Source organism: Pezoporus wallicus, unplaced genomic scaffold (genome assembly GCF_028554395.1).
Source record: "Pezoporus wallicus isolate ANWC-B61680 ecotype Strahan unplaced genomic scaffold, APGP_CSIRO_Pwel_v1 contig_5261, whole genome shotgun sequence".
In the NCBI taxonomy this organism is placed as follows: domain Eukaryota; kingdom Metazoa; phylum Chordata; class Aves; order Psittaciformes; family Psittacidae; genus Pezoporus; species Pezoporus wallicus.
Window position 1 is genome coordinate 6,989,048 of NW_026642423.1, and position 24,766 is coordinate 7,013,813.

The 24,766-nt window shown below is 39.8% G+C and overlaps 1 protein-coding gene across 3 annotated transcripts; it reads right to left on the reverse strand.

Annotated features, from left to right (window-relative positions):
- Nucleotides 1–1,725: 1,725 nt before the first annotated feature.
- HACD2 (3-hydroxyacyl-CoA dehydratase 2) lies at nucleotides 1,726–22,319 on the reverse strand. Of its 3 annotated transcripts, XR_008975037.1 has the most exons (8): nucleotides 22,146–22,319; nucleotides 16,337–16,454; nucleotides 15,994–16,012; nucleotides 11,540–11,628; nucleotides 5,546–5,667; nucleotides 4,701–4,879; nucleotides 2,340–2,521; nucleotides 1,726–2,064 (listed from the first exon to the last, which is right to left on the reverse strand). XR_008975037.1 is itself a non-coding variant. In XM_057430193.1 (7 exons), the coding sequence occupies exons 1-7, from the start codon at nucleotides 22,274–22,276 to the stop codon at nucleotides 2,439–2,441; spliced, it is 741 nt and encodes a 246-aa protein (XP_057286176.1). In that variant the 5' UTR covers nucleotides 22,277–22,319; the 3' UTR covers nucleotides 1,726–2,438. The 3 variants fall into 3 exon arrangements, 2 of the variants coding, with proteins under 2 accessions (XP_057286176.1, XP_057286177.1); XM_057430193.1 differs by having other exon boundaries at nucleotides 1,726–2,521; XM_057430194.1 differs by lacking the exons at nucleotides 15,994–16,012; nucleotides 16,337–16,454 and having other exon boundaries at nucleotides 1,726–2,521; nucleotides 22,146–22,281.
- Nucleotides 22,320–24,766: the final 2,447 nt, after the last annotated feature.

Consider the following 24,766-nt stretch of genomic DNA (forward strand, 5'->3'; position numbering starts at 1 on the left):
AAGGCTGTAGTCCATTTGCATTTGTGTGGCAAATTAATACTTTCAATAAAGTAAATATTCTCTAACAAAGCTTATTCAGTAAAGATGCGGGTTGTATAAGCTCTCTCCCTGCTGGCAGCTCTGTTTGTCCATAGTGCCAATGCTATCTAATACAGATCTGTACTGTATCTTTCTCATCAACAGAGCTATGAATGTTACACAGCCATTTTTCTCCAAACTGGATTAACACATCCGAAACCTTATCTTTTATTTGGGCGCAGAAATCAAATCCAGAAAAGTTCATGAGCTGAGCATATCCTCTATGAATATGCTCCTGATAGCACTCCTGATAGCAAGTATAAGTAAAAGGAGATGTTTTGTTCTGAGGTGGAAGCTTACACTGTTGAACAGTGTGATGTAACATTTCTCAGATCACAACAACAAACCACCACATAACCTAACGGAGAAATGAAATTGTTGCATCTTTGAAAGCAAACCCATTTTAGGATGTATATAGCCATAGAGTCTTTGAATACAGCCAATGACTGTCTCTAAAAGGTTTAAAATAGAAGCAAAGATCATTACTGTCTCTTTTCCCTCTCCCTGCTTATAGTAGTCTTGTTTGTGCTGAGCATTAAAGGTGCTACATATGTTACTGAGTGCTAGGGAAATTCACTCAGACTTTTTGATGGAGCCAAAAAAAAATTACTGAAAAATGCAAAGGCTGTTGGGTTTTTTTTTTTTTTTTTTGTTGGGCATTCTTAAATATAGCTTTGTCAAACATAAACCAAAATAACTGTAGATCCAGCTCTCCCTAAGTGCTAGAACAGAGAGCCTGTGCCCTTAGTACTTATTGGCTATGTTCAGGGAGAGCAAATAAATAACTGGGACACAGCTATGGGCCATATCCAGGGGGAGGTGCTGGCATGCACAGTACTAGGCTAGTACTGCAAGTACCATAGTACTGGTCATACCTCATTTATGCACTAAATCATGATGTTACAAGAGGGAAGCCAGAGAAGCCTGTGTGTTGTTGTCTAGTGGCTCTGACTGCTTTAAGATAGGACTATTTGATAGAGCGAAAGCCATAACCTACATTTCCTTTCACCTTCATTAAGCTGCTCCCTCCCTTAATCCTTCCCATTTCCCACCCTCCACTCCCTGTCAACAGTTCATTTGTAACTCTGGGCAATGCTTGCCTAGCATTAGTGCTTTCTGCCTCGCTACAAGGTTTTCTCAGGTCTTTCATTTTGTGTTTTACCTTCCCAAAAGAAGGCTTAGCCTGAGAACCCAGAGAAAGCACCTATGAAAATTTAACTTTCTATGGCCTTCTGCTCTTCCAAAAGAGCAGATGAGGGAAGGTTTGCCTGATCTGCAAATGCAGCACGTAACACATGAGATGATCCGCTTTCAAAGAAGGAGCTTACAAGTTTGCAACATTTCAGAAGCCGAGTGCCTGGAACTGCCTGCTTGGATGTGCCAGTGATACACTTCAGTCACTTGAGAAAAGTAAGGTTGAGGACCAAGGCCCTCACATGATTCCACGGTAGACCAAATAGTCCTCAACACTGAAAGCTGAGTACCACTGAGAGGACAGTGATTAGAGATGATAACTTCAAGTAAAAAAAGGGGAGAACTGCACCTGTTTCTGGGTGACTTGCCTCCTAATATTGTTTAGATTCATTACTGATATCACTAGAAATATTACAGTTAGGTTTTTTTTTAATTAAAAAAATTATCCAGGGATGCAGCACTTAGAGGAGTTTTAATGTTTCAGATAAGCATTACAACCTCTGAATTAACATTAGCATTTAAGTAATCAACTTAAATGAGATCTTCAGAGAACACACTCTGGTCAGATACCCTACTGTTTAAATTCCTAAAGAACCACATTCCCCTCATTTCCCGTAAATGTTTTCCTGTTCTTGTTCCCATCACCCTTTAAATACACAACCTACCTTTAATTCAGACACTTTGCCCAGATTACATTCTTCACTGGAGTCTCTGACAGAAATCATAAAGTATTCCAGAGCATATTGTTTGCTTTCACAGCAATACGTACAGTTTCTGGCATGCAGTCAAGCACTTAAAGAAAAAGAGGTATCAGTAATATAATCCCAATTCAAGCATTTAGTGGGTATAACTTCATCACTCATACTGCAACCTTCAGGCATTTAGTAATAAATGAAACCCTTTAGCAGATCATTTAAAAAAAAAAAGGAAAAGGCTAATTGCCAAGCCACAAAGTTTAAAAGTTTTCTGAAGCACTGCAAGCTGAAAATTATTTAAATGTTTTACATTGTGGAATTTCAGTGAAATCAGATTTATTGGTTATTCTTGTTAAATTATTGGTCTTTTACCTCTGACTTATATTATCTTGGTATATTCTTTATAAATGTGCTGGGTATTGAAAATCTGCAGCATTTTGATGTTTGAAAAGTTCTGAAAAAGACTTGAAATTACTCCGACTTCTTGTGTTCTTCAGCATGAGAGAGTACCTTTCGCCTCTGATGTAGCATATGAAAATACAGCTGAGGAAAGACTGAAGAGAAAACAGACTTAAGTAAATAAAGTATGAAGTGAGGCTTACATATCAGTGTAAGATGTGCAGTCACATGCAGAAGGTCATCAATTCTCTATTAAAAGAAAACATGCTTATCTGCTTTTTGCTCAAGTTGTCTATTGCCTTTTATTCTTTAAAGAGAATAAGTAATACTGTCCTTAGGCTTCAGGTACTATTTAACTTTTGCTAGAGGAACAGCATTTTGAATTAAATGCAAAATGCCTTATTTAACTGTGCACATACAAGCAGGATGACAAAAGTTTCCTGAACTGCACACACACAACAGAAAGAAAATACTTTCCAAAAGAATGGAATTTCCAGATTTGCTACATTTCTTTCAATTCTGATGACACTTTTTCAGGACTTAAGGAACTTTATACAAACCAGTGCCTCGTCCATCTCTTCTCTCCTTACCCTCCACACAAAGCTTTTTCCCCTCCTATTTCTAAGACTACATTACACAGTATGTTTGCAGAATACGGTATGGAAAAGTTACATTTATAAACAGCAAAAGCTAAAATTGCCGTGAGACACTAAACTTTTGTGAACCACATAAAAATAAAGCAAGGTCAGCGTTACACATGCAAAATGTTAATCATAACATAAGTCAAATTCTATTTAATTTGTGTTTTGGTTTTTTTCAGGTCAACATTTTTTTCTTTTGGCTTTCTTTACCCTGTATTTGATTTCGTGATTGTTTTGTCCTTATCCTGATTCACGCCACTCATTTAATAAGCAAATACAGCTATCCAGAGACATAACAGAATACACAGCCACATGGTTTCTCCACTAGAAGTCTAAGTAATGGGGATGCATTATAGGCAAATAATTTAATGACATCTTTTCTAGAAAAATATCAATTTTGACAGACACTAAATAAGTACTAATTCAGAGATATAAAGTGAGGTAAATGGTAAGATGCAAATATCTAGAATGTAAAAACCCCTCCACTTTAACAACAGTTACCAAGATCTTCAGTAGGGTCACAGGGCATAACTCTTGTACAGGTAGCTTTTATGACTGAATAACTGAACTACAGTGTAATCAATGACTGCAATGAACACTTGCTTTTCGTGTATCTCAGGAATACCTTCAGATGAGAAGGCACCTAAGATCACTTAATTCCAAGCAGCTGGTTCTTGGAGTTCAGATACCAATTCACAATAATTAAAAAATAATAAAAACAAAATAAATACTTCATTCAATGAACATTACATATCCAGCAAATTATAAAGGATCACAGAAAAGACCTCATTTAAGACATAGCAACTGTAATGGAGAAAGCAGGATGAAACTTACTTGGGTTCAAGGTGGGCTCCCCCCCAAATGGCCTGTGATCTAACTATCACACGAGTAATTTATACTCATGGTTATTTTGACTAAAACAAAGTTCTGGCTGCCTGGTTAAGAACATCACCATCACGGGGACAAGGAGAAACAAAGGCATGAAAAGTGCTTTTTCAAGAACAGCTGGAAAAACTTAGGAACCTTGATGTCAGAATTACAATATGGTTCACTGAAAGTGTGAGTGCTTGTTATAGAGACAGACACCCTACTCAAATTTTTATCTTTGAATGTGATTTATCATTCTTCACAGTGTTCATATGAAGACAGCTACAGATATAGCTAACAGCAGCAACATCATAACTACGTTATTCTACACGTTAGACTTTATTTGCACATTTAAATTTGCTAAAGACTTCCATGTTCCTATTCTCCATTTCAAAGCAGCAAAGCCAAATCTTCATCCAATCTATAGAAACATCAACCAGGGATCATGTCAATTCAAGTTAATTCAACAGAAACGGTTCCCCGCCCACTAATATGAAAAACAATGCTCCTATTCCTGAAAAAGGACTGAATTTTAAGAAGCTGGTTTGAACTTTGTCCTCCTAAAAGTCTGGGGGGCAAATGATGTCAACATCTGCCAAAAAAGTACCACAGTAATTTTATATTCCAATTGTAAGAGTGAAAACATGTATTACTGTTTTGCAGGTGTTGGTAGAAAAAATCCTTGCGGTTTTAACTTTCTCTTTTTCCTTTAGATATCTTTCAGAATTAATTTTGAGAAATTAGTTACATGCATGTTAATCCCGTAACTATTATTTTTTCCTGTTACAGCTCTTAATATTAAAAACCCTAACAAACTCATACTTACTTGGAATGTAGGAGATCATAACCAGGATCAGGAATGTATAGTAGTCAAAAGAAAAATTGTACTTGTTAGGTAAACTAATGGAATACAAGCCAGACTGCCTGACGAAGGGTAATGCAGCATATATTGTGAGTAACTCGCCTGAGACTCCCATTGGATACAATACGATAAACAAAGTGTACCTAGAACAAAACATTTATGAAAATGATTAAAAGTTATGACAACTTCTAACAAAGCACTTGCTAAATATTATGGATATTAAAATTTTAGATTCTCAACTCCCTTAGCTTTTATTTGACTGAAGTATGGCAAGGCATGAATGTTGTTGCAAGACAAGTATTCAAATCAGCAACTAGTTTCAATTACTTAAAGATCACCTTTGTGGATCTAAAAACTCCTCAAAACTACTGTCACCTACCCTCTCCTCCTCCCTCCTTACCCCCTCCCCTTGTTACTCTGAATTTTAAACTCTTTGGTAGAGGTCATTATATTGCTTAAAATGAGGCCAAACACAGTTGATACTAATCGATGAGCTTACAGATTGTTTCAAGTACAACCCTTGAATTCAAGGGTTACTGCTAAATGTCAATTTACTTACTGTTACCCCTAACTGTTAAATATCAGTTTTGACAATCACTTTGTAAATAGGGCAGAGTTCTGACAGTATATTCTTTCAGTTTACAGTGCAATACATTTTTTTTGTGCTGGAAAGAAGCTAGGAAGTCACATTCACAAACAAGGCAACTACCTCAAGGCAGAATCTAATTTTTATACTGCAACTATTTTACAAGACAAATATCCCTCTCAAATCAGTGCTTTAAGACTATGATTTCTATTATGCCACCTACCTGGCCCATTTGATGAGATAAGGGAGATGGTTTAATAAGCTAAACGTATAAAAAGAGTAACGGATTATCTCAGTGATTGTCCAGGCCACTACAAACAACAGGACACTATCTTCAGTTTGTACCTGTAAAAAAGGAAAAAAGCTCAGTACGAATTAAAGTATTACTAATTACTCACCAGACCCAAGAAAACCTCAAAGAAATCAATTCCCATGGGTTGCTTTACGGCATCATTTTAGAGAACAGACTCCAAGAATGAGCTTAAAAGCAACATTAGTAACAACAGTTAAAAACCCTTATCATGCTCCATCTTCTTCTAGTTGCTTAAGAATAGCTCTGCCTGGTGATCAGATAACTTAAGATCTCCCATTCTGTGCAAGTTAAGTCAGTATAAGAAAACCCTGAAATGCTGAGAACAACTCAAACCTCTTCTTATTACTATGTAGTACCAACTTCTACTTCAGTCCCTTCTTAACGCAGCAAGAAAGGATGCTAACATATTACTCTAACACTTGATACCTATATTCTGATCCTAGTCCATGCTACTTCTGAGCAAAAGCATTCTACAGATGAGAAACTGGTCCTAATTTTGAGCAGCAGCAGAACACCACCAGGACACAGGCTAGGAAGAGAGAAAAAGCAGAAGTTCAGACTGTCACACCTTGGATAAGCTTTGCAACCACCTGCTTCACTATCCCTTGCTCCTTTTCTGCATATTATATCCAGCCTAATTCCTCTAATGTTACACTCAAGGTGTTACTACGTTTCATTGCTTTACACCTCTTAGAGCTTTTATTTCAGACACACATCACTGAACTAGCTTTTACTCCCTTCATATTTTGAAGGGTAACCTTCAAAAGATGTATTCTGAAATTTATTATTAGATATATTAGACTTGGGAGCATAATTACGAGTTTAAGTTTCAGACGGAATAGCAGTGATGAAGTAGTCTATAGGGTCACATACGCGCACTACAAATTATTAAGAGTAAACATGATTTTTATGCAGCCTTTTGCTTCCTTCCCTCCTTTCAACAGTATTCTTAACTGTGCAAATACTTCGTGCCCAAATTCAGAGGACCGTGGGAAAAAAAGAGCTCAGCCACAGGGCCCACTTTTTTTTTTCCCTCCAACTCTTGAAAAAAGGAAAAAGGAAGTCAGTAGGTGTGGGTGGTACACTCTATTCATCTTGGGAAAAGTACACGTACAAACCAAAAAAGGAGCAAATATAAGGGCAATCAGAAATCTTTTAATAGGAAGGAACTGACCATGTATTTGTGTGTAAATACACTCATGAGAATTACCCATAAAAATGTTTCTGTTACAAACTACAAAATCCAGAAATATTTATAAATCTTGGGATATCCTGGACTGTACAGCTGTTGTAAATCTACATTCTGCTGCGTATAGCATTTCAAGTCACTTTCACTGCGCTTCACAGCAAATGCACCTTGTTCTTTTTCCACAGGAAACTCTGATAGTTTGCTTATATATTGATCTCCCTTGTGTCATCATAACAGAACAAAATCCAAAACTTACTTGAACACTTTCAAAAAAGAAACCAAATCTATTTTTACACTGCTACAGGATCCTAATCCTGTTTGGGGTCTGCTTCATAAGCAAGACTTAGTTCTCAACCTGGAAAAGTTAACAGCACTTCACAGATGTTTCTGATCTCAAGGAGTGCTTCACAAGCACTCCAGAGCTGCATCTTCTGGTCAAATCAGGAGTAGCAGCTTAGTCAGTTCATCTAAATGTATGAGCCACAAACTTCACTGTACTTCGAAACCACACTTTCCCTATCTACAGAAGTCAGTAAAACCAACAACCAAAAATTTGTAGCTTCAAGTAGCACCCGAGGATATAATCAAGGACAAGAAACTGTGAAGGTAACAGTGAATGATACCCATAGAAATAGAAAATCTGGCAGTTAGAATCCAGTTCTATGACAGGGCTTCTGTAACACTGCCTTCACAAGTTTAGAAGTTATTAAAACAGTTCACACCATTATAAAACATCTACAACTCTGTTAAAGTCCCTTAAAGAATCATTGATTGTGCTTTTATAGCTTGTGTCCCTATTTAAAGGAAGAAAGGATACTGGAAAACAGCAGTAGTTTTCATTCCTATACAATTTTCAAATAGTTCCATTCTGTGCAGTAAGGAACAGAAGACTACTGTGCATTTTATCACCACATTTTACCTATATTCTACAGCTCATCATTAAAAAGAATGATTCTTACGAACTAACAGACCTGTCAGAAGTCTGTCACTATTAGAACACCTCTCTGAAGACTGAAAATTTTTCAATACATCAAATAAAGATGTCCAAGATGCACATTATCAAACCCCTGGGAACTCATACACAAAGCAGTCTCTCAAGAGTCTTATTCATTTAGGCACTACCAATGCTGCATTTGTATTGTTCTTGTGAGCTGAGGATAAGGGGACAGTACAGCTCAGAAACAGCTAAGTACAGCTTAATAAATCACTAAGGCCACTTCTGCCCTCAGAACTCAATTTCTCTTCCTCTACTTTTTCATGCTAGTCTTTGAAGGAGGTGTTGGACAAAGTCAAAACATATTTTATGCTTTATCTGCAATTTATTTGTCCAACTGTCTTAATATGCCAGTCATACAATGAGCATATTTTTTGGCCTATGTTTCAAACCAGTTTATCATCAAGGAGGGTTCTAAATATAGCTTATCTTATCTTCAGTATTATGAATAGCACAAAATGTTTGTTAAAACACAAAAGAACCCACAGCCTTTTAAGATGCAAAGATGACAATTGGGAATTGATGAAATAAAACCCAGGAGGTTTTTACTGTTCTCCTTATGCACAGAAAGGGAAATTCTACAGATTTCTCCACATTAAGAGTAACAGTTTGACAAATTATTTGCAAAAAAATTTCAGCTAAACAAGCAATCCAGTGCAGAAGAGTAAAACCAGCAACACTATGCAACTATAATGATGAAACAGAATGTCCAGAGAGAAAGCTTCACAGAAGGCACAAAGGCCCTGACAGACATTTGTGTTACACAGAATTACTAAAATTTTACATAGATGTAAAGCAGTGATGAATCAGGCTTTTCAACTGCACTCGCCCATTTAGAGTTCTGAACTTTGCAGCTTGGGCTTCTCTTACTACAACTTAAGTCTTAGCTATCATAATTTAAGATGTTCTTCCCCTTTTAACATGCTTTGTTACTGATTGAAGATGTCAATCCACAACTGCAGATACCAGAGTCTTAATTACCAGCTCAATATACTATATATGTCATCTTCACACCACTCTCTCTGCATGTTCTAGAAAGGTTCCTCTAAATACATACTATACTTATCTGCAATATATCTATAACTGAACCCAAGTGGACAAGCAGTAAATCACTGCTGACATAATTTTTAATTACCCACCAGAACTGGGTGCAGAATTATCTATCAGAATGGAACTCTAGGAAGGCCTGATGATCTCATTGTTTACCCAAATTCAGAAAGACAACTTCAAACTGAAGGGCACCTCGTGTTGTCCTATGCCTACTTTCTTCTAGCCCTTCACACCAAACTGCTCATTCTCTTTCCTCCTTTGTAGGAGAAACAGCAAAACTCAAACTGACTCCTTTCTGATGTAATGACAAAACAAATGCAAGTACTGTATTACATGCCAGGCCAGGCCCTCCTCCACTAAGCTAACAGCTACTCATGATGGAGTTAAGGGGAATCTCGTTGCTACTCAAAGTGTGCAGTGCTTTAACATTTGCCATGCTTTAACATTTATTATAAATACTTTCGTATTGAATTTAACAACACATCAGCACTAAATTCAACAAAACGCACAAACATGTTAGTAGCAAGAAGCATGCTTCAAATCACATCACATATCCAGAAGTGTATTCTGACAGAAAGGAGAGATGCAATACACGTTTCTTCTTTTAACTGTATTATATATGAAAACAGTCTGGAAAAGCAAGATACTGAACAAGTCTCACTCAAAAAGTTAAAGAGGATAACTGAGTTTTATTTTACAAGAACCTCATCATGCAACTGCATAGCTTACAAGTTCCATAAAGCTGTGTGAGAATTTAATCCTGGACTTCACCATGGAGCTCACTTGTGCAGACAGCCCTTTAGAAAAAGTAGAACACTTGTGACACTTTCAATACAACTCTACAGGTGAGACTGTGTGCTCTCTGGCTGGGGGGGAAGGGGAGAGGTTAGAATACAACCTCTTAATTTGATTTATTTTCTAAGTCACAGGTGAAAAACTCATCACAGGATTCCTCATCCTTACCATTCTTACGGCTACTTTCTAAGACATTAATAAAAATAAGACATAATCACAAGACTTCAGCTACAAGACCACACAGACATGAGAAAAAAAAACCCACCCTATGTGTAATATTGTTGAAAGAATCCTTGCTAAAAAAAGTCCTTGCTTGCTAAACACTGAATATTGGGCTGAACTTGTTGCTCACATTTTCTCCCATTTTGCTGGTTTTCTCCAGTGAGAGTGTGGGCATGAAGTTTCAAAAAACCCTAATCAACAATAATTTTACAGACTTGCCTTTGATGCCTAACAGACAACACAGGGAATAATCCTAATCCATGCAATCCAACCTTGAACACTTGGGTTACTTCAAAAGCAGGAGGCAATTCATAAGAAACAGATTACCACTGTTCATTACGAAGCACCAAGTACCCCAGCTTCATACAGGTAACAAGCAAAATGACAGGCATAGCTCTTTAAAAATATTTTATGCAGGTATCTTAAAATCTGTTTTGGGATTACATGGTGGGTTTTTTTTGGTCAAAATCTAATATTTATCTCTAGTAAATTAACAGAGGCTGGAGTACATTTATTTGCAGCAAAAGTGAAATCCATCAGAAGGTATTTCCAAGATTTTGGTGTGGGGTTTTTTGTTGTTGGTTTTTTTTTGTTTTTTTTTTTTTTAATAACATTCCTCCACTTTAAATAGTATTAAACTATGGCTCCACAAGAACAAGCATCATAATATCAGAATGGGCTGTCAATTACTAGGAGCTACAGTGATTTATGTTACTGTACATGTGGATGGAAACTCTGATAACAGAGGAAGGAGTAAGGAAAAGAGAGCAGCTTCCCTGAAGACTTGGTAATAAGACAAGCTCCTTAAGACATTCTTCATGTCAAGTCACAAAAGATCTCATGCATGTGACACTAGAAGACCATCTTTTACTTCAGGCAGATATGCCGACACTGGCATCAAGACTGACTTCCCTCTTTAATAAGAGGAAAACCAGTAAAATTGGTTGGCTAAAGTAACACCACACATGCAGCATATCTGGGCTACTACAAGGTATTCAGATGACATGAAAGACCCAGCATCAGTTGTATCAATTAAAGCATGTTCAGATTTTAAAACAGCTGTCACGAACACTTTCCAAATAAGACAGCTTCCAAAAGATTCTGCAAAGGTTTGTATAAAATAGAGCAATGAGAAAAAATTCACAGGCCCAAAACCCCACCTGTGCTTGAATGCAAGAAAAACGAATGAAGGACAAGGGGAAGATTTTCCTGGAGAGTGGTAACAGAGAACATCCAGGCATTGCTGTGCACAAACAGCTGAGGAAGAGCTCCCATGTGCCATGGTAAAGAAAGCAAATTGTGCATGAAAGAGAGGGGCAATGAGGAGATTTTACTAATTATGGCACTGGTGAGATCAATACTAGAACACTGTCCTCAGTTCTGGGGTATGTATTACACACTGCAACCTCTCTAACTTTCAGTAAGCACTGCAAAACCTATTCAGGAGCTAGATGTCTTATGGTGAGCACATCAGACCTCAATCTATTTGACTGTCAATAAAAGATTATGGCAGATCTATTTCTTTTCATCCTCAAAAAGTCACATAAATTTCACATGTTGGGATACAAACATGTCATTTTAAAGAAAAAGAGAGCAACACTTGCTTTTTAGAATGGGTTATTAGTTTTTCTACCTATTTTGTAGCTTAACTTACCTCTTTCACACTATGTGTTACTGCCCACGTCAGGAAAACTCTTGACATCACTTGGAAAGCAGTCAGAACAACAGAAGAGGGAACAATGCCTGGAAGATATTTTGCAATTAGTAAATATTTCTGACTACTGGGGTGGGGAAATAAACCACAGCTAAGCCAAAGTCCAGTTATTTTAATTTCTTTGGAAGGAAAGCATTCATTTTTTCCAATTTGAGAGTATGAAGTCTGTCCTGTTACACTACATTAGCCTGTAAAAACATGTAACTGACAAGACTTTGTGCATCAAAATGCAAATAAAACTAAGCAGCCTTCAATCACAGCACATTCCTTAATACACAAAACAGCTGAATGAGATAACCTCAACCAAACAGCCTTGCTGTACAGTCTTTCAAATAAACCCTTTTTCACTGAACTATCCAAGATATTTTTTATTATTATGATTTAAAGAATAAAAATAATAAAGATATTCTGCACAATACAACCCTCAAAACAGCAAGCAAAAGTTAGAACTATTTTGAAGGAACACTGATGCAGCTCATAGCCTGATAAAGTTCACAATTCCTTCTTAGGAGTATAACTTAAGAAAAAAATAATCAACAAACAAACAAAACCAAACCCAAACCAAACCCCAAGGAATAGCTGATGTGTTGTAGACACAGAAGAAATTTTAAGATTTTCTCAAGGAAGCAGATTTCACTGGTTTTTCTAAGTTCTGAGGTGCTGATTAAACTGATACTAAAAGGATCCTATACGTCCAGGTCTTCTAACATTCACAGCATAAAGTTTTATTTTCTTGTAATAGCATGTAATAGCATGTAAAACACAAAAGCAGATGCAGCTCCCAAAATACAGTAAAAGTGCTTCTATAATGCAAATCACAGCAAGCAACACAACAACCTCAGGAAGAAGACAAGACAAAATTGGAAAGTAGAAGAGGAAGAAAGAAGAAGAAAAGCTAAAAGCAAGTTTTATTATTGTTAGTCACACAGTCATTATGTTAATCTTTTAGAATAAAAGGTAGAGTAGCATTAAAAGTTGCTGAGGGCTACTCTGCAGGAAAAATCCTACACACAGTTCTCTTTGGTTTCATCACGAATTGTTCATAATCTAATTTCTGTTGTAAAACCTCAGGGCAGAACTGTTGTCTGTTACTCGGACAATGCAAAAAGGGGTGCTATTAAAACCTCACAATCTGTACACAAAGGCTCACTCCTATGATAAAACAGACCTTTCCTTTTATACAATTTAGATCATTCCTCCCTATGCAAGATAACCTAATGTTCTTGCAAAGGAATCTACAAATAAGCCAGAAAGACTGTGTATGAACCATCTAAGATTATCTCACAAGTTAGACACACAGGGGTTTTCATTATAGCCAAGACAATGCTCATCTATGCCAAAACCAGGAGATCAAAATAAGTGACTCATCAGCTGCAATTTAAATAAACATTACTTGCCTCTAATTATTTATTTACTGAAGTGAAAAGCTACCTGACAGTCAATTTTAAGCTTGGCATTTTAAAAACACCTGTCACCACTTACACAACACTTCACATGCTAGAGCAGTACTTGACAGAGGGTTCAGGTCCGGAACCAAGCACCAGGTAAGCCATACCCAGACCTCTCCCAGACCCTGGACTACACCGTCCAGAGGAGATCCTTCCAACTCCCACCAAGTGCTTCCTCTCTTCCATGGAGTTCTCGCTGAAAATAGGCTGTATGCATAGCTTACAGGTGAGAAGCCTGGTATCCTCCTAACTGAGCGGACTAACATAAAGTCCACTAGTGCTGACTTTGGCTTACCAGAGGGTTACTGGTGAGCACTGCTATGGGAGGAACGCTGGTACTGTAGCAGTTCAGTAGGCTGGGCCTGTACTCACCAAAGCCTTCCTGCTTTTCTTTATTACTTTTGCAAAATCCCTGTGCTACTACTATTGCTTCCACATTCTGGCAGCTCCTACCACCTTTATTTCCAAATCAAGCTCCTTCAGGGAGAAGCTCTTCCATGCTGTCAATGCCATGCATACTCTTGGGTTCTGCCTGCTACACAAGTCAAGGAATTGCACAGTCACTTTCCATTTGCTTGTTTTTCAGTGCCTCCTCTTGGTCTCTGGGCTACATGTTACCTGCTCTCTTACTGTAGAGCTCTCCATTTTTTAAATCTTTGCCACATGCCAAAGTTCTGTTCTCAATTGTGCTTGATAGATACATTCCCCTATCAATCTTTGTATTTTGAAGAACTTGCCTCACAGATGCTAACATTTCAGATTCCACTCAAAAGATGTGGAGAGAAAAGTTATGCTGATACACACAGCCATCTGTCACATATAAGCTCCTCTACTCGCAGAGAATTACAGCTCTAGTTACAGCAATTAGTGTAGTGGGGGCAAAAGAATCTGCAAATTTCCTGTTTCTCCTTGCACAGAAACTTTTACCAGAGTCAGTAGAACTACAGCAGACAGTGGCAGCATATCCAGCTGTGCAAAAACCCCCTCACTTTATTTAGCTGACAAATACTTCCATTAACAGAAAAAAAATAAATCTATGGGCAATTATAACAAGTGGGGATTTTGTAAAAAACTTTGTTAGGGAAAGCAAAAAGATAGAATTATAATGGTATGAAATGCTACAACATTCCACTAATGGCTCTCTTCACCAGTACTAAATTGTGCAACTGAGGATAACAGGGCTAAATGGATCCACAGCTCAAATCAAGTGAGCCAGAATTATTGGCTTTGCACACAGCCAGGCTGCTACAGTCATCTTGTCTGCTGTTCTGCCCCTGCCTGGAAGGTGAAACACAGGATTCTCCCTGACTGGTGTGGACATATATTCTAATGTGTGAGAAAAAGATAATTCAACCACATTTTTACACTCTTTCTTAGATTTCATTGAAAAATTAGCAAACACTGGCATGTGCAGACAAGTTTAGCTTAAGAAAACAGTGGAATATTATAGATTTAGGATGGTAAAATAGCATTTTATCTGAAAGTGATAAATTGTCCTTCTTGTCACTTGTTTAAATAAGATTTCTAAGCTTTCACGTTATTATTGATTTTTGAGAATTTTTTAATATAATTATGGTTTATTCTGGTAAAAAAAGTGATTAACATTCAGCAAAATAAACTGGTATAGAAAGGACTGCCCTGGCAGCACAGGCAACATATAGTGTACTCAGAAGCCTTTACATCAGTTTGAAGAGTCATTCATTGATCATTCATTTCTTGAGATGATCTGTGAACAGTCTACTGGCTGCCCTTTATAAGATAACATTTTCAGAATAACTTAATTATTCAGGAAGGTCAGCACTACTCTATCAAATAAAGAATTACACTGCCCTCTGCTGACAAAGGTATGTATATAAACTTAAGTTTTCCAGCTAACACATTTGGTTATTCAACAACAACAAAATCTTTTGCACAGAAATTCAATATGAACCAGCAATCTATTACACCCTCCAGTATGTAAATTATCTGCACAACACAGCAAGTTTATAGCTGCAGCTTTAGGAACCTTAATGCCATCTTACTCTTTAAACGGTGGCTAGCAAGCATTCAGGTAGGAGCTCAAACACACTTAAAATCACAATACCAACTACTTAAACATAAGACTGTCTCTTTGTGAAGACTGAATTGTTTACAAAAATCAGAGTTAAGCAAAGGTAAGCAGACAGGCAGTGCTCCCTTTCATAGCACACTGGCTTTGATCTTGCAGAAACTGCGACACATCATCTGTTCTGTGAATAAAACATGCAAATGCTGTGGCCAAACTGTTCACTACTCACAACAACTAACCAGACAGTCCTGTCACTCAGACATCAGAGGCTCTTCAGGATGACTGAACCATAACACCATGGCTACACACACACGACTGAGTTCCTACTACCAAGCTGTCAAAGAAGTCTCACAGTACAGGCTATCAAGAAATGTCTAGTCAAGCCTTAAGTTCTCCCAAACAGTTCCATTAAAGCACAGCCAAATCCAGGATAAAGAGTGGTTACCCCTTTCTAATTTTACAACTTACATCTATGCTCTAGAGATGCGAGCAAAGTTACATGCTTGAAGTGTTATTTTTATCAGATTTTAAATTAGTTCCAGCTAGAAATATTTCTTGGAGGAAAGACAGCTCGGTACAGAAGATTATAGGATGTAGAGACTGAGAGTAATGATCTACTATAAAACATTTATAAACTGCTCTAAGATTTGTAGCATTGGAAGGATCTAGATAAAAATAGAATATCAAGTAATTGAAAACCTGCTACACTATTTTCCTTCTTCTGATGTAACTTGTCAAATTATTTAGGAAAAAATTGGAATGTACTTCAAGCAAAAAATTAGTAAGTTATGCAAGAATGAAATCTGGCAATTCATAGATCATAACATTTTTTGTGCTAATACACTGCTAAAACTGCAGTCTTCTATAAAAACAATAAAACTGAAAATTTATAAGCTTACCAAACGCACAGTGCAGAATCTAGAACAAAAAGAAAAAAAACAAATCACTAACATTTCAAATGAAGCAATTCAGAAACATACGTAGTTCTACCACAAGAGCTTAAGATTCAATATTTGTATTTCAAAGATTGAAAATATCTAGCTCTGCTGCTCAAGCTAAATAGCAGGCAGCAAGTTCCCCGATTGTTAAAAGGAAAAACTCAGCACTTGTGTGAAGGCATTCTTCTTACATTTACCTTCAGAACACTCTATAAACATGCTGTTCAACAAAGACTACCTTATTTCTACAAAACAAAACACTCATGCAAGTATCAGTAATGCTAGGGAAGAAGACTACACCTACCTCAAGCAAAGCTCCAGTTTGGAAGAATTTCAGGGGCTTTTCTATTGAATAGTAAAGGCTATGGTAGCTACCCTTAGCCAGGTATGCTCGAACTAGACCAACTGCAATAACAAGCCATCTGAAAGAGAGGAAGAAGCTTAAGATAAGGAGACATTAAGCAAGAGCATAAATACAAAGAAAGCTTTAACCCCTCTTTTGATATGGGAGGAAGCAACAGGCACAGAAAGATACTTTCTGCCGACCCGTGCAACATAGAAAACATTAAATATTTGGATTCTCTGCAGATTTATCAAAGTTAAAGATTACACATTTTTTAAGCATTGTTCAGCACCAACACGATACCATTATCTTTAATGTCTAAGTTCATTTTTTATAAGCTGCATTTAATTTAGTTATGGAAGTTTAAATAAGATAGGCATCATATTTTGTTTAGTTTAGAGTTGAAAATCATTTGCTGCTAGTCAAAGATCTCTTACCATACCATATGTTAAAAAAGTATGACATAAACAGTTAAGATCCAGAAGGCAATAATTTTAATGTTTCAGTTCAAAATAAACCCTCAGACTTTATGGTAGACCATCCAGTTTAATTGCTAGCATGTATTTTATGAGAAACAGTTATGGGTAAGTAACTGAGAAAACTGAGCCTGCTAAAGCCTTGAAGGCAGCAATGACCATTCCTGTCCCAGCTCTCCTGTTAAGCAACAAATATACCTCGGCCTGCAGAAGTAGTGCCTATAAAACCACAGCTATACCATAAACCTGTGACCTGCTAACCCTGATGATTCTCCCCTCAGGCACTTTAGGAAGCAATCCTAAAAATTCTTCCTCCAGTCTTGGCAATACAGTAACATCTTTCACTACCACAGCTGTCCACAGCCTCAGGAATTCTTCAGTGAAGTCTAGGACAAACTACAAAACTAAGGTGAGCACACCCTGGTCAAACACTTTTTCACTTGAACGTAGCATCTACAGTCAACTTTAGTTTCCAATTGCCTGTGGCAATGGAAATATGGGGAGAAGGATTTGGTCAGCAAGTAGGAATCCTTACCAGCAGCTCCCAGGCTTTTCACTGACAGGCTCATCCTGGCTGTCCTCCCTTCAGATACTCTTAATGCCACCCTACTTTACCACCACCTCCCTCCAAACCCAGAAGTGTTGTTACAAAGCTTGTGGTAACAGTCACCAAGCATCTCTGCTAATAACAGTGCAGCTCAGTGGAAGTGTGTGTATACAGGTAGAAAGTCCATAACTATGCAATACCTTTTTACGCTTCGGAAAAAAAAATCCGCAGCTGTGGTTTTGCAACAGGGAAGATGAAGAAACTCCCTTAATTTATGGCATGTTAGATGCTTACATGTACCACGTTAGCTTAGGTATTATGAAGTATATACCAACACTGTCCCAAGTGTAGTAATTGTTTGAAATACACTGTGAAATTCAGCTTTTTCAGTAGTAAATAACTCTGGCATCCAAACCTGTGTTTGTAACATTTGTTAGTACAACTGAAAAAATGTCATTTCATTTTTACCTGGACTTCTCAGAAGCACCAAACAAAAGCAGCAGGACTGGCAAAGAGAAATACGGAACAAGAAAGAAGCCCCCCATTTTTTCAGAAGTGACAAGTTATTGCAGTTAAAGCTGCCTTGTGAAACCCAAAGACAAACATCTGCCAAGTAACTGCTGTTCACAAAGAAAGAATGAGATTAATTTTGTATTTGGACTTCAGCATAGAATAAACCAGTAAGGTTGCCACTGTCCTGTTCGTAGCTGTCTGTTTTGACTAACCTTCCATGTTTGTTGAGAAACTTTGCTGAATTAAGCAACTTCTCAGATTCCACAAGATACCAGTTCTCGGTTGTGCCTGCAAACGGTTCTCACCTTAACCAAAGGACTGGTAAAGTAAGTGGCTCCAGGAGGACCTACAGCCCCTTGCTCAACTCCACTCCCCCTGATGGGTCACTGACTTCACAAAGACTGTACATTCCATTCCATTTACTGTCCTTCAAAAAGGATTTAATACAGGTCAAAGTATTAATGTGCACAAAATGAAAAGATGTGCCTAGTTTTTGTTGAATCTTTTAGCACCTCTGTCCTGCTTTGGTGATTCTTAAATAGTTCTTCACCCTCTACAACTAGAGAGAATGGAATAGGAGTAGGTGAAAGCAAGGAAGATCAACTGAAAAAGAAACTTGGTGAGAAGTTTAAAAGGGCAGGAAAAGGCACTACTGTCAAGTGGAAGTTTAGCAGTAAGTTAGGTTTTCCAGTTTTCTCTGTCCCACAACTAAAGTCTACCCGATACACCAGCTGGAGTTGCATTTCATTAAATTACCATTGCCATGTAAACTTTAAGCTAGACTCTTACACTCTTACTCAATGAATCAAAACAAAGAAAAATTTTTTTTTTTTTTTTCTTCATTGCTCAGTCTTGATAGAAAAACTTCATGCTCGGGTCCTTAGTTTAATTCCTTTTATTTCTCTTACAAGTGATTTCTTATGTAAAGTTTACCGAGGTTCTGCATCATTTATGCAAGAAAATACAATAAAGCTATGAACTGAACACACCTGAAAAGGGAAAAATGTACTGTGACTTTCAACAAGCAGTCACTGAAGACTTAGACAGTGAAACCCAGAACACTCTTTGCCCAACACTTGTACCACAAACCCTTGCAGATTCAAAGGCTATTACATTAAGATCCATCTTGTTAAGAGAAACACTTCTGAAATTCATTCTTTGTACCACCATTAGCTACTTCCACCCATATGTACTAGTCAGTTACAGCCCTTGACTAAAACTAAGAAACACAACTGCATTTTAAAGCAGATTACCAAAACATTTACACTCAGCTAACAGCATGTGTCCCCCTCTCTGCCTTCTCCATTATTCACTGATTTTGGTCAACCATGGTTTTTAGGTAATAATTTCTATGCTGCAGATATGCCTCCAGAATGAGCTTCCTATGCCAGGGCAGGCATGACTACATGATTTCATGCTGTCACAGGAAAATAACAGTCTGAATGCAAGGGAAGAAAGCTGCAATGCTTTCTCCAGCTTAACGCTCGGAGCCATGGTTGAAAAAACGTGAGCGAGTACAGCTGAGAGCTAACAGAAGGACTGGTCACTCCCATTGTATCACAGTGGTCCCTCTTCTGAAAGAAAACACCTACACCATGCAAACAAAACAGTAAGTGCATGCCGCCTCATTTAGGCATCCACAGGTATATATGCTTTTCCCAGTGTTTTACTCTTTCAAAAGCCATTGTATTACTAGGAATCCATATACTACCTCCACTGCAGTATAAAATTAGGAATAAGATCTAGTATTTTTAGAATCAGTATGTTTTCTTTAGCTAAGTCAAGATAAATGCCAGGTAAATACAATAATTATGCTGAGATTTTTCAACTGTTACTTGATCCATTTTAAATAAATAACAGATAAGGCAACTATGATTCTAAAGCATTTACTTTAATACCTATTTATTGCATGACAAAGTTGTGAGTTTCAGTTTAAAAACCACCTTTTCGTAAAAGAATATGAAACAAACCCACTTTAAAAGAAGGAAAACCCCATGTGCTTTTAAAGCTTCACTTCACCATTTGGGCACCTTCAATTTTCTTTCCAAGGCAGCGCTATCTGAGAAACCGAGTCAGCACTCTGATTGACTCAGGGAAAGTCATCACTGCCACCAGCTGTGTATCAAGTCTTTTCATATGGACAACGGAGCTTCAGAACTCCTGAAAAACTACCTTATGAAGTCTTTTACAAAAGAACTAAGTTCAGTGTTGTGTATTGTTGAATTTCAGTAGTGTGCAGGGGAAGCACAAAATCCTCATCCATTTGAAGATAAATTATCAGTGACCTACCCTAAATGCCCAGAAAAAAACAGCAACTCACATTAAAGCACCATAAGCCACATCCCACTCAAGACTGGAATTTTCTAGGAGATTTGATATAAATCAGAAAAACAGGTAACATTATGATCAAGTTTTACATGACAAGAAGCTAAGTACAGATTTACGCTATTTATTTCTGAGTTTCTAATACTTGAATTGGCTTTTTTTCAAACTGGTGGGTAATTATCATTCCCCTCCGCATTAAATACCCTGCAAACATCACACAAAGCCTGAAGGCTGCTTAGCAGTTCCATTGCGCAGGAATATACCTATTGGCCAATAGTATAATGAGCACATTACCAAAACCCAGCTGTCCCCTCCCAGCTACCCTTTGTTCTACTTGAGTGTAACTATCCTGTAAACTGACATAGTACCAGCTGTCACCAGCAAAGATATCATGGCAAATTACCTTATTAAAATAAATTTTATCTATATTAATTCTTTACTACTCTTCCCCCAAAATAGTGAGCCTCTTCTGTTCACCTGACTCCTTGCCTGCCAGGATTTATCTAGTGGAAAACAGGTTTATTCGTGATCCACTTTAAAGCCTCTTTTCTCAAATATCCTCAATCTTTCAAAGGATGGTTTTATTTTTATCTGGATTCCAATACAGCCTCAAAAAAAAAAAAAAAAGAAAAAAGTCTCCTAAGTTTCCTTTATCTTGAGAGTCCCCACTTGATGCTATTTTTTATTTTTGTGCCTAAGAACAGACAAGAGCACACACCAATGGCCCCAAGTCTCCATTTTACCATGGGGCAAGAGCAAAGCATCAGGCAGGCCTCGGAGTTCACATGTCACGGGCAGTAGCTTTCACCTTCAACCTAAGTATGTGGCAGATGAAGGGTTCATGGGGCAATCTCACAGGGCTCTAAAGGATAACTGCTCTGCTTTCTGAACTACCACGGTGGATAAATCCCTGCGTTTAGGCCCACCTCTGTACTGAAAAGTGCTGGAATCCACACCACTGGCGTGGTGAGGCCAGAACAGCGATCTACACAATCACCTAGATGAGCAAACTGTTGCAGAGGAAATTAAGGTGTCAATTATAAAACGCAGCAGTTCCCAGAGAACACGCACTTGCTCTGCTTCACTTAAGGCGTCCTGGAAGGGGCGCGAGAAGGATATGCCGCAGACGGACTCGGCCAGCGCGGAGTGGGCTCACACCCAGCACGGGCAGGGCAGGGGCAGCACCAGGGCCATGCTCCGGGGTAACTCACCGACACCCCCGGGGTATCGTTATAGTGTGTGACAGAGAGAAACGCGAAAGCAAGCACAGCAGCCTTACATACCGGAGGAGACCAGGCACCCCCCTACAACATGAGAAGGGGGGAGAGAGATCCTTAGTCGTGCTCTTTCAGAATTATAGACAGCTTAAGGTGTGACGGGTAACAGCACGAGGGAGCACTCGGGCTGCGCACCGTATGGGAGAACGGGGCAGACAAGAGAGGCAAAGCCACAGAGAAACCGATCAGTTCGGCTAGTCCTGCTCCTCGAGCAGCAGCGGGGCTCCTTTCCCAGCCAGCCCCGGCCGCCAGCCCGACCCGCACCACGGCGGGCACGCACACGCGCCCATGAACGCACACGCGTCCATGCACACACAGACGCGTACACGCATACACAGCCGCAGCCCGTCTGAGCCGAGATCCCCGAGCCGCAGGCTCCCTCCGGCAGCCGTCCGGGCACAGCGCGGAGAGCCGCCCTCGGGGGTCGCCGCTTCCGACGGGACGGGCCCCGCCGAGCCCCGGCCTGCCGCCTCCCTGCCGCGTGAGGCAGGAAAAGTTTCCCCCATGGAAGGGAAGGCGGCGGCCTCAGGAGACAGACGGGGCGCGGAGAAGGGCGCAGGCGGCTGGAGCGCCCCTGCCAGAGAGACCCCCCGCCATCGGCCTCACCGGGCGGCCCCTGCACACGTCCTTACCCCGCCGTCATCACCACGTTGTAGATAACGAGGTAGGCCGTGGCCAGGGCACCCGGACCCTTCCTCCGCCGCGGCTGCTGGCTGCTGTAGCCGTTATCCACCCGGCTGCCACCACTGCCAGACGCCGCCATGTTACAGTGCTCCTGCGGCCTCCGCCCGCTCTCAGCGTACGGCAGCGCCGCCGGGCGGGGCGGGGCTTCCCCGGTTTCTGCCGCAGCCACCATCTTGGAGGCGGGCAGGACGCTCCGGGCTGCTGTTAGACTCCGCCCCCGGCATCGGGAAGGGAGCTCGGGGGGGGGGGCAGGTAAGGCGGCCACCCTCAGCGCCATTGGGTTCGGATTAGGAGGAAGTGTCGCATTCTCACAGCCGGCCCGGGGGCTCTCTGGGCCGCAGCCGGGTCTTCTGGTTCCCGCAGAATGGAGCTCGGTGTCGCTCGTCGTGCCCGCCCGGTAGGGCTCTGTGGTGAGGCCGGCGATAAACGGCCTTTGCGGTCGCGTTTTAGGGCAGGTTGAAAGTGCCCCTCGGCGGGCTGACTGCTGCAGGCATACGGCTGTCACGTCCTTAGAGAACTGAGTAGCGTTAGCTGTCTAAGGTTACTTTAGGAATGCTCGCTAGGTTTTCATCACTTCCACAGTTGAGTAAACTGCTGAAGCCGAGTGCAGCTGGGGATGTAACGTGCGTTCGGCTGAAGTTCCATGTAATGGCAAAAGCCTGGGTAGAGTTACTTGCACAGCAGCACAAATTCAAGCAACCTCTTCAAGGGAGATAGAACTAGAACTCCCTTCCCAAAGAGCCACCATGCTTATTTAACTTTCCTCTTCCCTCCTCCGCCCCCCGAAATTGTAAGTACTTTGTGGAGTTAACTTCTCAACGTCCAGAAACAATTCTCAATATACTTTGTGTGCTGGTTACAGTGCAGTTCATTTATGAGCAGTGCAGAGTAACAAGCCTCCCCCCCTGTCCGGCAGGTTCTGCCTTCACAGAAGTATTTATGTGGCCTAATAGATCCATGGCGTTCATGGACATCTCTTGCAGTCAGAAGGGTTCAAAAGTCAAAGATGATTTACAAGAATTTCATTTTCAAACAGCAGTGTTTTGGTGCAAAGTTTCAATAAATATGCCAAGAAATTTCAAGAGAAACATGCAATAGAGAAAATGCACAAAATACATGTATGAAATGGAAAAATTTTAGAGAGCATACATTATTCATGTATGCAACTAAAAGTACTTTCTACAGTTTAAAAGCCTGACACTACAGAGGCAAGAGCCATGAAGCGCTGTGCTGTCTTCCTTGTGAGCAGAGAGAAACAGTGACACTAAAGTCCCCATGTACCACACGTACAATTAACAAAGGCCTCTCCATCAACCAAAAATATGCCGAAATAGGGTTGGGCAGTTGGACAGGCCTGTGATTAAGCAAATTAAATTTCTGCAACTCCAGAAACCTGAGTACAGAAAAGCAGCAACCAGGCCCAAATTTTCCATGTCTCTTGAGAACTTGAATTTTGTACAGAAGAGATACAAGAAGAATGAAGCGGCCCATGTCACGCAGTACCAGTGTCTTGCATGACCTCTGCTACTGGGGAGTGTTTCAACCCAACTGCACCCCAGATGTGGCTTTCTGCAAGCATTATGTGAGCACAACCAGGTTTGTAGGAAGAACAAATACCTTTTGTTTGACCAATAAGGGTGGCTGGCAAAATGAAGCAGGATTTCAAGTGTATAGGAGACCCTTCTTCAGTGGAAGTAGAATCCTATTTTTCAAACAGAAAATTCAAGGTCAGATACAGGTTGGAGTCAGTTGCTCAGTGAATTAGATATGTATCACATTTTTCAAGTATAGGTCATAGTTTCCTGCAGATTAGAAACATGTAAATAGGAGGCAACAGGTAATTATATCCTTGGGGACAAAATAAAATCAGGAGTTATAGCCAGTGGGACGTGGAAGGACTAGTAAATGAAGGAAGGGAAAACCTGTGCAGAAACATCAATACTGAGTCTGTGGGGTATGATACCCAGAACATGCGCCCACAGACCAGGTCCTTAGAGCTGCATCCTTTGCCACATTATGCATATCTCTACCTGCCCAGAAACCAGCAATCAGTGGGTAAGGGTAGGTACATTGACAGGACAGGCACATCTTGCAAGAATGACTGTCTCAAGGGCTGACATTTTGCTCAAGAAACATGTTCCTACATGCAGAGTATTTCACAGTCTTAGCTTTAGGGAGTTTCTATGTGGTCCTGCATGGTCCATGGTGTCTTGGACTGTGCAGTAGAAGTCCACATAAATGCAGCACAAGTGTATTTCTATAAAGTATCTTCATTTCTATGGTCTTTTGGAGCATTGGTATAAGTATGCATCTACATTAAGGCTTCCCTGATTTTTTTCCTTTTGCTCTTAACAGGCTTTTCGAACTATACCTTTCCCCACCTTAAGAGAATTCTTAGCTGTCAAAGAAGACTACAGCTGTCGTGATGCTCCATCCACATTTACACTTCTGTCCATTGCAAAGGATGTGATGAGGCTGGAGCTGTGTGGCAGTGCACATGGCTACAACCAGTGCCAGCATCTACAGCCAGGTTGGACCTCATGGCACTTGGGCCAAGCAGCCTCTGCAC

Excerpts from the sequence above, each read along its gene's own strand:
- HACD2 (XM_057430193.1), bottom strand. The coding sequence starts at position 22,276 with ATGGCGGCGTCTGGCAGTGGTGGCAGCCGGGTGGATAACGGCTACAGC. Across the intron at positions 4,880-5,545 it reads TATCTCATCAAATGGGCCAG|GTACACTTTGTTTATCGTAT; the intron begins GTAGGTGGCATA and ends GTTTTGTTCTAG. Across the intron at positions 2,522-4,700 it reads TATGATCTCCTACATTCCAA|TCTTTCCTCAGCTGTATTTT; the intron begins GTAAGTATGAGT and ends TTTTCTCTTCAG.